This window comes from Chlorocebus sabaeus, chromosome 2 (assembly GCF_047675955.1).
Source record: "Chlorocebus sabaeus isolate Y175 chromosome 2, mChlSab1.0.hap1, whole genome shotgun sequence".
In the NCBI taxonomy this organism is placed as follows: Eukaryota; Metazoa; Chordata; class Mammalia; order Primates; family Cercopithecidae; genus Chlorocebus; species Chlorocebus sabaeus.
In genome coordinates, this window is record NC_132905.1 from 97992067 (window position 1) to 98004129 (window position 12063).

The window sequence follows — 12063 nt, forward strand, 5'->3', positions numbered from 1 at the left end:
ATTATTTATTTATGAGACAGGGTCTCACTCTGTCCCCCAGGCTGCAGTGCAGTGGCACAATCATAGCTCACTGCAGCCTGGACCTTCTGGGCTCATGATCTTCCCACCTCAGCCTGCCGAGCAGCTGGGACCACAGGCATGTGTCACCACACCTGGCTCATGATTTTTATTTTTATTTATTTATTTTTCTGAGACAGAGTTTTGCTCTTGTTGCCAGGCTTGAGTGCAATGGCATGATCTCAGCTCACCGCAACCTCTGCCTCCCAGGTGCAAGCAATTCTCCTGCCTCAGCCTCCCGAGTAGCTGGATTACAGGCATGCACCACCACACCCAGCTAATTTTTTGCGTTTTTAGTAGAGACGGGCTTTCTCCATGTTGGTCAGGCTGGTCTCAAACTCCCACCCTGAGGTGATCCACCTGCCTTGGCCTCCCAAAGTGCTGGGATTACAGATGTGAGCCACTGCGCCCGGCCAAAGTACAGGTTTTTTTGGTTTTTGTTTTTGTTTTTTTGAGACAGAGTCTTGCTCTGTCTCCCAGGCTGGAGTGCAGTGGCGTAATCTTGGCTCACTGCACCCTCCGCGCCTCTAGGTTTAAGCAGTTCTCTGCCTCAGCCTCTGGAGTAGCTGGGATTACAGGCGCGTGCCACCATGCCTGGCTAATTTTTTGTATTTTTAGTAGAGACGAGGTTTCACCATCTTGGCCAGGCTGTTCTCGAACTCCTGACCTCGTGATCCACCCACCTCGGCCTCCCAAAGTGCTGGGATTACAGGCGTGAGCCACCATGCTCGGCCCAAAGTATGGGTTTTTATGGGACCATATCTGTTCAATTCTCCTGGTAAAGACCTGAGTGGAATTTCTGGGTCATATGGGTAACTCTATGGTTAGCTTTTTGAGTAACTGCCAAACTTTTTCCAGAGGGCTCTACATTCCCACCAGCAACATAGTGGATTCCAGCTGGGACCCAGAGAGTCCCAGCTTCTGTGTGTCCTGCCAGCACTTGTCTCACTGTGTTTTTGGTTGTGGCCGTTCCAGTTGGCGGGCGTTTTCCCAGTGGCTAGTGATGTTGTGCTGCTTCTCGTGGGCATGTGGTCCATTTTTCTGCCTCCTTTGGAAGGATGTCTGTTCAACTCCTTTCCCCATGTTTAAATAGGGTTATTTGTTTTTTATTATTGAATTGTAAGTTCTTTATATATCCTAGGTACCAGGTCCTTATGTATGATTTGCAAATATTTTCTTCCATTTGTTGTCCTTTGAAGCACAAAAGTTTTAAATTTTGATGAAATCCAATTCAACTCTCTCTTTTATTGCTTGAATTTTTTGCTTTGGACCTAGAAAATCATTGCCTTTGGTCAAAAAGATTTTCTCCTGCATTTTCTTCCAAGATGTTCGTAATTTCAGCACTTACATTTAGGTCTGTGATCTACTTTGACTTAATTTTTGTGTATGGTAAGAGGTAGGGTCCAAATTTGCTCTTTTCAAGTGACCCATCAGGTGTCCCTATCCCATCTGTCATAACGATGCTTTCCTCCCTGTGGGGTGACCCTGGCCTCGCTGCCAGAGACCAGCTGGCCGCAAGTGCTCGCGTGTCGCTCTGAAGAGGCTCCGCGGTTCTGGTCACTGTGCCTGAGCGCCAGCTGCTGCCAGGTGAGGCCCCTGCTACTCACCCTGGGCTGTGCTTTCCCCCAGCCACTCTCCTTCCCAGATGCAGCTGAGAGCAGTGTTCAGGCACACGCAGGTCTCAGCACACCCCACTTTGTCCTCCTGCAACTCTGGGTGTCCTTCAAGCGCTTAGGCAAGTCTGTATTCTTTGCTGGATTCAGAAACATTCACACTGTGCTCCAGCCAGAAGCTTCTCAGAAGGAGGAGGTATTTCAGGGGCCTCTAGCATAGCATTCCACTACTTCAGTTCCCAGGACCTACGGGTATCCGGGCCCACGGCTGGCATTTTTGCATCTGTGTATTTGGGATCTTTTCTGCCCTGTGGCTGGAGAACATCAGCAAGTCCCAGCATGGCCCCTGTTGAGACTGGTGGGAGTTTGTCCCATGTCCCAACAGAGGTAACTGGGGATTTGGCAGGAGATCACCTAGAAAGGCCACTCTCGGGACTGCTGTTTAGGCTGTGAACTCCCAGCAGACGACTTCATCTTGGCCTCAGACTCCAGACAGACACTTCTTAATATACTGAAATATCTTCTTTGAACGTTTTACAATGCCAATAGAACACTTTTAGGTCAAGTTATACTGTATTACACACATGCGCGCGCGCACACACCCGCTTCCCTTCAGAAGTGGAGCTGCGCGAGCCCTTTTTCATCTTTGCGGTGGCGGATGAGTTGTGATTGTTCGCCATGGGTGGTGGTAGAATGTTAAGCATGTTTGAATAACCACTGAGAATAGGTTGATTATGGAAAGAAAACATGGACAAAGCAGATTATGGACTGAATTGGGTTATACCAAGGAATTCCCGTTGCTTTTGCTAGTTGTAATAATAGCTTTGTGTGTTGGTAAGAAAAAGGCCTTAGTGTTTAGTAATGCATACTGAAGTAGATGGGGCAAAATAACAGGTTGTCTGAAATTTGCTTTTTTTTTAATCTTATTATTATTATTTTTTGAGACAGTCTTGCTCTGTCACCCAGGTTGCGGTGCAGTGGCGTGATCTCAGCTCACTGCAACCTTTGCCTCCTGGGTTCAAGGGAGTCTCCTGCTAAGTAATCCAAGTAGCTGGGATTACAGGCACCTACCACTGTACCCGGCTAATTTTTGTATTTTTAGTAGAGATGGGATTTCACCACGTTGGGCAGGCTGGTCTCAAACTCCTGGCCTCAAATAATCTGCCCACCTCGGCCTCCCAAAGTGCTGGTATTACAGGCGTCAGCCACCGTGCCTGGCCTGAAATTTGCTTTAAATTACCTCAGGCAAATACAGAAATGTACATGGCTCGATCGGTGATGCTGAGGCATCAACATGCTGAGATCTTGGGATCCAGGTGATAGGCAGCGGGAGGGTCGCTATGCTAGCCTTTCTTCCTGCAGTTGGAAATATTCATAATTTGAAGAAGGATGTTAAGGTTTGGGGTGTAGGACTTCTGAAAACATTGCATCTCTCGTGGGAATTATTGAGAGTGAGTGGCCACAGTTGCTCTAAGGCCAGCCGAGCAGATAAGTGTCTTTCCTCAGCTCTCCAGGGTCTGCGGGCAGCTCTTCTTTTGCCTCTAGTTGCATTTCTTGAGAACAGTTAGGTACATTTCCTTTCTTTTCTCTCCCTTTCCTGCCCAGACATTATACAACGTGAAGGCTGAGATCTTTCCCCCTTCGGGAATGGAGTACTGCAGAACAGGCTCCCTCTGCTCCCTGGAGGTATTGATCACGAGGCTCTCAGACCTCTTGGAGGTGGATAAGGATGAAGCACTGACCGAATCTGATGAGCATTTTTCGACAAAGCTTATGTATGAAGGTAGGTGGTCTCAAACCCATGGGCTGAAGCAGTCCTCCCGCCTTGGCCTCCCAGAGTATTGGGATTACAGGTGTGAGGCACTGCACCCGGCCTGTCTTGCATGTTGAGTGGTTCTTTTACCCAGGCATCATAGCATGACACCCTGTGCCATTAGTCACGTGAGAAGCATAGCTTCCTGAGTTGTGCAGATCTTCCAAATGGGAGCACCTTTCGTTTGACAATATTTTTTAAAAATCTGCATTTGTGATCTCTCAGGGAGAGCTTGGAGCATCAGGACTCTTTTAAGCTCACAGTGGCAAGTGTAAGTTTTCCAAAATTCTGATTTTTGCTCAGAGTCTCAGATGGCATCATTGGCAGCAAATACTCATGTTGTTTTCTTCGAAGTGACAGGCTTACATCATTCATTTTTAATCAAATGTCTGCCAAATACCCAACACTGAATAACTAGCTTCCCCAGCACTCTTGCAAGTGGAAAGGGTGTTCTGTGAAAACAGCGGCTATTTCGGCTCACAGCACCGAGCGCTCCCCACGTGCTTTCCCTGAGCCAGCTGTCATTCTGCGGCAGAGACCTGGAGAATGTCAAGAACACAAGCACTCAAGAATGGAAATAATTCAAACGTCCTTCAGCTTGAGAGCTGTTAAACAAACTGGCACATCTGATTCCTCCTCAGCAATGAAACAGAAGGGACTGTTGACTCACACAGTGCTGTGGTTGGATCTCAAGGGCATTGTACTAAGAAAAAGCCAATCCTATAAGGAGGTGTACTGTGTGATTCCATTTCTAAATGACACCCTCAAAATGCCAGCCGCAGAAGGAGGGCGGGTCAGTGTTGCACAGAGCAGCAGGAGGCCGTTCTCTGTGGTAATGGAGAGTACTGGGCCAGGGCCGCTGTGGTGGTTACAAGAATCTACACATGTGACAAATGCCATAGAATTAGACCCAAAGAATGCCTGCGAAAGGTGCTGAAATCCAGTGGGGTTTGCAGCCTGATTCATTCTGTAGTGAAATCTAGTGAGGTCTACATTCTGGTTCACTCCATATTGAAATCCAGTGGGGTCTGCAGCCTGGTTCACTCTAGTGAAATCCAGTGGGGTCTGCAGCCTGGTTCACTCTAGTGAAATCCAGTGGGGTCTGCAGCCTGGTTCGCTCGGTAGTGAAATCCGGTGAGGTCTGCAGCCTGGTTCACTCTGTAGTGAAATCCAGTGGGGTCTGCAGCCTGGGTCACTCTAGTGAAATCCGGTGAGGTCTGCAGCCTGGTTCACTCAGTAGTGAAATCCAGTGGGGTCTGCAGCCTGGTTCATTCGGTAGTGAAATCCAGTGGGGTCTGCAGCCTGGTTCATTCGGTAGTGAAATCCAGTGGGGTCTGCAGCCTGGTTCATTCTGTAGTGAAATCCAATGGGGTTTACAGCCCGGTTCACTCTGTAGTGAAATCCAGTGGGGTCTGCAGCCTGGGTCACTGTATGGTACCAATGTCAGCTTCCTGTGTTACATGAGATGGCACAGTTGGGTGAAGCTGGTGATGAAGGTAGGTGACCCCTCTACTATTTTTACAACTTCTTGTGAGTCTATAAACATTTCACAATTAAAAAACCAAAAAAGTGTACTCAGGAGCTGAATTTAATAAAATGAACACTTTTGACTACTTTGTGAAGCGTGGCATTTTGTTTTGGTTTTCTGCTGTGAGTTCATGGCAGTGATCTGGCTCCTGAGTTCACGCCATTGTGGTTGCCCCAGCAGCACCGAGGTCAGCAGTGTGGAAAGGCCGCAGTGTGAAAGCTACGAGCTTGCAGGTGCCCTGAGAGCCACACTCTGAGAACCGTCACTCCATTGCCTTCCTCCGGACCCTCCTAGGGCCTCTATGTGTCCTGTAGTAGCCCCTGTCCTCAAAGGTCCGCCATTCCCACCTACAGGATGTCCATCTCCCTGAGCCCTTCTCTGCTGCTCATGGCCTTCTGGTCACTCACTCCCCCTGGGCGGTTGCTTGGTGTCCTCATGATGGGAAGCTGTGACCTCTTTGCCAGGCCAACTACTACTGGATGGCAAGGATCCTGTCTTGCTTACTTTCATATCTCCAGGGCTGGTCCCAGTGAATGATCACTTAGGTGTTTGAATTGCATTGAATTACATGAAGGTTGTTTTAATAATGAATGTTAATAATAACACCTGCCATATATTAAGACACTACCATGTCCGAGGAGTGGGACTAAATGCTTTACATACAAGGGTTCTTCAAACAAATCACAGAAGATACATTATGAAAAAACTATGCATGGATTTCAACACTTTTTGCACCAAAATAAGCTCCTCCTCACTGAGCAGGATCTAGTTTGAGGCACTAAGAAGGATGAGACATCAGTTTAAAAGAGCCCCTATCAGAGCAACATGAATTCTGCTAAAATTAAATCAGGAACCAACACTGGCCGGGCGCAGTGGCTCACGCCTGTAATCCCAGCACTTTGGGCATCCGAGGCGGGCGGATCACCTGAGGTCAGGAGTTTGAGACCAGCCTGGCCAATATGGTGAAACTCCGTCTCTACTAAAAATACAAAAAACTAGCTGGGTGTGGTGGCGTGCACCTATAATCCCAGCTACTTGGGAGGCTGAGGCAGGAGAATCGCCTGAACCCAGGAGGCGGAGGTTGCAGCCAACCGAGATTGCGCCATTGCATTCCAGCCTGGGCAACAAGAGAAAAACTCTGCCTCAAAAAAAAAAAAAAAAAACCATCAAATTTATGGTGAAGCTTGGGTGGAAGAATGGTGAAATCATTGATGCTTTATGAAAAGTATGAAATTCTTTGGACAATGCCCCAAAGAGTTAAGTAGTTTGCAAATGGATATCTTGTTTTAAGAAGGGACGAGATGATGCTGAAGATTAAGGCCACAGCAAGCAGACCATCCACATCCATTGTCAAGGAAAAAATTCACCTTGTTCATGCTCTAATTGGAGAGAACTGACAATTAACAGTAGAAGTGAGAGCCAACACTGCAGACATCTCAACTGGTTCAGCTTATGCAATTAGGACAGAAAGGTGAGCAAACGTTCCACTCGGTGCCAAAACCCTAACACCCAGGTCCGCGGCCGACCAGAGCAGAGCTTCCCATGGAAACTTCAAACACATGGGATCAAGATCCTGAAGCATTTACTCAAAGAACCTTAACAGGAGATGCAGTGTGGTCTTCCCAGTACCATTCTGAAGACAAAGCAGACACGGCAATGGCTACCAAGAGGTGGGGTGGCCCAGCCAGAGCAGAAGCAGACCGGTCAAGAGCAGAGGCCACAGCAATAGGTTTTTGGGATACCCAAGGCATTGTGCTTCTGGAGAGTCAAAGGACAACAGCATCTGTGTATTATGAGAGTGTTTTGAGGAAGATAGCAAGAGCTTTGGTAGAAAAACCCCTGGGGAAGCTTCACCAGAGAGTCCTCCTCCACCACGACAAAGCTCCTGCTCATTCCTCTAACGAGCCCAACTTTGCCAGGGTTTCTATTGGAAATCATGAGGCATCCACCTTATGGACCTGATTTGGCTCCTTCTGACTTATTTTTGTTTCCTGATCCTAAAAAGTCTTTAAAAGGCACCCATTTTTATTCGGCTAATAATGTGGAAAAAGACTGCCTTGACATGGCTAAATTCTCAGGCCTCCCAGTTCTTCAGGGATGGACTAAATGGCATTGTAAGCAATGGCATCATTGCTTACAAACATGTCTTGACTTTAGTGGGGCTTATGTTGAGACATAAAGCTTCTATTTTCTATTTGCATCTTTGGATTCCTTTTTTTTTTTTTTTTTTGAGACGGAGTCTTGCTCAGTCGCCCAGGCTGGAGTGCAGTGGCGCAATCTTGGCTCACTGTAAGCTCCGCCTCCCGGGTTCACGCCATTCTCTTGCCTCAGCCTCCCGTGTAGCTGGGACCACAGGCACCCGCCACCGCACCCGGCTAATTTTTTGTATTTTTATTAGAGACGGGATTTCACCATGTTAGCCAGGATGGTCTCGATCTCCTGACCTTGTGATCCTCCCGTCTCGGCCTCCCAAAGTGCTGGGATTACAGGCGTGAGCCACTAGCCCGGCCTGGATTCCCTTTTTGCGTGAACTTTTTGTAGTTCCCTCATACATATTCTCTTTCCATCCTTAAAAAGCAGCTCTGTGAGGCTGGTGGTGGTCTCACCAGTATACAGAGGTCATTGAGCCTGGAGGCCTTGGGTTGCTCTTCTGAGTGGCAGAGTTGGCTTCAGACCCAGTGGTCTTGGAGACTGTCACTTACCAGACAGAACTCATTTAACTGCCAAAGTAACCATACCTTGGAAGATGACACAAAAATTTGAAATCAAAATTAATTCATTTATTAACCTCACAGGAAAAATGCCGTTTTCTGTACACGTCCAGCATAATTCATTCTAATCCAGAACGAATTGAAGTTGGACTCAGTGAAATAGGTGTTGTCACCGTGAAAGTGCATGGCTGTATCTTCAGGTGCAGCTACAAGGCACTGGGCTCTGTGTCTGCGGTGTTTTGTCAGACACCATTGGGTGAGAAGATTGGGTAACGATGGCTATGACTCTCGCCTGACTACTTGAAGGCCCATCCTGGGTGACACAGCGCTTCCTCTCGTTTCAGTTGTCGACAACAGTAGCAATTGGGCAGTGTGTGGGAAAAGCTGCGGTGTCATCTCCATGCCAGTGGCTGCTCGGGCCACTCACAGGGTCCACATGGAAGTGATGCCACTCTTCGCGGGGTATCTCCCTCTGCCTGACGTCAGGCTGTTCAAGTACCTCCCCCATCATTCTGCGCACTCCTCCCAACTGGACGCTGGTAAGGACTTTTTAAGAAAAAGTTTACCTTCAGTATTCGAGCAGGTGATTACCTTGTGTGAGAGCTGATAAGCTTGTGAGGGAGCGGGTCTGAGAACCAGCGGCATGTTTTCAGTGCCAAAGCTTGTGAGGGAGCAGGTTTGAGAACTAGCGGCATGTTTTCAGTGCCAAAGCTTGTGAGGGAGTGGGTTTGAGAACCAGCGGCATGTTTTCAGTGCCAGTAGAAACTGGTACCAGAAGACTTGTCTGCCGTTAGAATCTCAGGCACCGGCTCTGAAACCAAGCCTCTGTGCGCAGAGTGCTCTATAAAGGGGCAGCGTCGGGCGGCATTCTGCACGTTCAGCCTGGCTCCATGTGGCTTTGCCAGTCCCCAGGTGAGTGTGGACACAGCTTGGGTCTAACTTCCTGTGTGTTTTGCAGACAGCTGGATAGAAAACGACAGCCTGTCAGTAGACAAGCATGGGGACGACCAGCCAGACAGCAGCAGCCTCAAGAGCAGGGGCAGCGTGCACTCGGCCTGCAGCAGCGAGCACAAAGGCCTGCCCATGCCCCGGCTGCAGGCACTGCCAGCCGGCCAGGTCTTCAACTCCAGCTCAGGCACGCAAGTCCTGGTCATCCCCAGCCAAGATGACCACGTCCTGGAAGTCAGTGTAACATGACAGCGCTGGGGTGAACACATGCCACGGCCCAGCTAGGAGTGCACTTTATGGGACTGTGACTGGACTCTTCTCCATTCTGGCTCCAGCCAGACCTTCAGTGGTCCTGCCTGGCTGTGGGGACATCAGAGAGCGTCATCATGCAGCTGGCCAGCCGAGTTCTGTTGTTGTTTTCATGCCGCCTGTGATCTCAGATTCCTGCTTTTTTCACCCCGTCCCCATGCTGGTGTCCCACGCCACTTACTCAGAGCTCCAGCCTCCCTCCCCTACCTCACACGCTGCTCATGAAAGTCTCCAGCCATGCTGTCTGCACGAAGCCGCCTCTGTCTGCTGGCTCTTCGTGGAAGGCCATTTGTCTTTCAGGTAGACACTCAGCAGGCCTTGCATTCTTAGTGACATGTGTGTGCCTTTCTGGTCACACAGCTGCCCAGGTTCCTGATCGGGTGGATTTGTGTCCCCTAAGGGGTAAAACAGCCGTTCACCGCAGATCCTCTCGTTGTGCTTTTCTAGAGTAACACCCTTCTAGGGGAGGTGGGTGGGGGGAGGGAGGGATCATAACCCCTTCTGTGCCTTGGGATGCCGGAGCTGGGGGACCTGGAGGCCCATCAGCCGGAGCCACATGAAAGGTACTGAAGAAAGCTGAGACCCGGCTGTGAGGAACTCCTCGGCGGTGAGGTGGTTTAGGGATAAATGTTTCTGGAACCCTGTGGTCCCCCATAATGTTGATAGAATATCATATGCACTGGGAGTTAAATATGTATTTAATTTAATGATCATTATATGTGTGGGGGTTAATACGTTTTTCTGTCCCTTTAAAGTCTTTACATGTAATTGTAGCTGTATAATCATTTTTCTTTTGCACCTTAAGTCTTAGAAATTAAGATGTTCCATCATGAGGATGAGAGAGGTCCTCAGTGTGTTTTCAGTCTGGTTGTAGGGAAGGACTCAAGTCCTGGAATGTCCTCCGCTGGTCTACTGAGTTGCAGTCACACTGTTCCAATGGATTATTTGCTTTCGGTTGTAAATTTAATTGTACATATGGTTGATTTATTATTTTTAAAAAATACAGACTAACTGATGTAATGTTTATGTGTAAGTTGCACCAAAAATCAAGGACAAAAATAAGTGTGTTTGTTTTTACAGGTGTGAAAGTCACAGCTTGTAAATAAGTGTTGTATGTATTAAACCTTTTCCAGCTCTCCAAAGCGATGTATTTTTGTACATATGAAATAGTACTCTTAATTTCCTGGGCAAGCGTGCTTGGAATTGAACTTGACAAGATTAGCGCGAGCAGATAGAATTGGGTCCAGCAGCGGGTGGCCCTTGTGTGAATCCCCGTGGATGTGCAAGTCGTGGAGAGAAGGAGCACCGGGTTCCCGCCCAGCACGGTGCTTGCGGGAGGCAGTGGGGCGTGGGAGGAAGGAGGCACAGACTGGGGAAACACGACAGCTGTCATTTCCAGTATTCTCTGTGTTGTCTTTTAGCTCATTGAATAAATAAAGGTGACGTGATTTCTTTTCCCTTCTACGTCTTTTTCATTTGTAGAAATTGGAGACGTGTAAACAAGATAAATAATTGTGTATTTAAACTTCCCAGAAATTTATCTTCTTCATGTGCAGTTTAACAAACTTGGTCAAACTAGTTAGCAAATTAGAACTTCAGAATCTAATGATAGTTTAGGGTTTCTAAAATAAGGATTTTTTATCATAAAAATTGACGATTGCCCTGCATTTCTACCAAGTCCTGTGAATAAAGAGATGGGAGATTTGATTCTGTCAGAAGAGCCTGTAATCCGTGTTGTCAGCCTGGGAGCCTTCCCTAGTCTATAATGTAGCTTTCCCTCTTACCCTTTCTCTCTCACCTTCTGGAAGAGGGAATGTGATTAAATGTTTTATTTATTACTTTCTGATTTTCTTGTATCTAGTTCTACTCCCAGGATGAAATTATCCAACTTCGTATATATTTAGAGGAAGAAAGTGAAGGGGAAATTTAAAATGTTTACAGCGCTTTCTTATTGCCTGAAGATGGAATGAAATCAAATTTATCAGTTTTTCCCCCTAATTACCCAAAAGATCTTTTGCAAACTATGTTACATGAATGCTTCTGCCTCTTTAAGACAAAGAAGAATGTTACCCAAAATTGTCATTTTTTTCTTAATGTTTATCATAAAAGTCCTAAAAGAGTAACTGTAATTGGATTTTTATTGTTTTATGTAAAGTAAGGTCTATGTATTTGAGACAAGCTGGTTTTGTTGATAAAGACATAAGAGATGTTAAATAATTGTGAAGCCAGATATACAATGTGTATCTAAAAAGCAAGGAATTTGCAGCTGTTTTACAAATATCTGTGGAACATGTAAATACTGTCAAATGGAAAATAAAATAAGTTATAATTTTTGTGAATTTCATGGGATGTCCTATGATTGGAAAAATTATAACTCTTCTGATTCTAATGTGGAAATTGTTGTATTTAATCAGAAAATGATTTTACCTACAACAGTTCCATTGTCAGCACAGCCCAGGAGGGTCAGATTCCTGTATTAATTACTCTTAGTGGAGACGCTAGATATCCCATACAGAATTAGCAGAAAAAATACAGGCTTCTATTCAAATTATCTTTAGTGCTTAAAATTAAGTTTTAAAATGAAGTCAGACACTCCAGGTTTGTATATAAAATGAAAAGCTATCCTACTTTTTATAAAAGGGCAAACTGGGCTGATCTAAATGTTTTACTCTCAACTGTGTTCTTTAAATCCTACCTGGTTTTTAAATTTTATTTTTCATGAAAATACTCCTTTCTCTACATTTATTCATACTTTATACATCAGGCTGTAAGACCCCCAAGCATTAATACAATGTGTTGGGATTTTGTGACTGGAAAAGGTGACAAGTTGGTGACTTTGACACTGCAGGTATTAATTCCATTTTCATGGTTTACTATGAAAAGTCATTTTTCATATTATGTAATATATTGTTAGATTAAAACCATTGTATTAAGACTGTTTAAAATGTAAGCATTGTAATTCTGAAAATACACATTTTAAGAAGAAACTGCTGTTTTGCACTGGATCTTTTGCTGCGACACGGTGTGACAACAGTACGTAATGTGAAGATTTTCTTGTTTTACCTCTCTAGTTCTTGTTCCTGA

General features: G+C 46.2%; 1 protein-coding gene across 5 annotated transcripts in view; it reads left to right on the forward strand.

Annotated features, from left to right (window-relative positions):
- TRAPPC10 (trafficking protein particle complex subunit 10) overlaps positions 1 to 11318 on the forward strand; it is a 96136-nt gene extending 84818 nt beyond the window's left edge. For all 5 annotated transcript variants that reach the window (XM_073010971.1, XM_073010988.1, XM_073010978.1 and 2 more), the window contains 3 exons: positions 3276 to 3453; positions 8067 to 8261; positions 8681 to 11318. In XM_073010971.1, coding sequence (XP_072867072.1) covers positions 3276 to 3453; positions 8067 to 8261; positions 8681 to 8919 — 612 coding nt within the window. In that variant the 3' untranslated portion in view covers positions 8920 to 11318. The remainder of the gene's footprint in view (positions 1 to 3275; positions 3454 to 8066; positions 8262 to 8680) is intronic.
- The last annotated feature ends 745 nt before the right edge of the window (positions 11319 to 12063 follow it).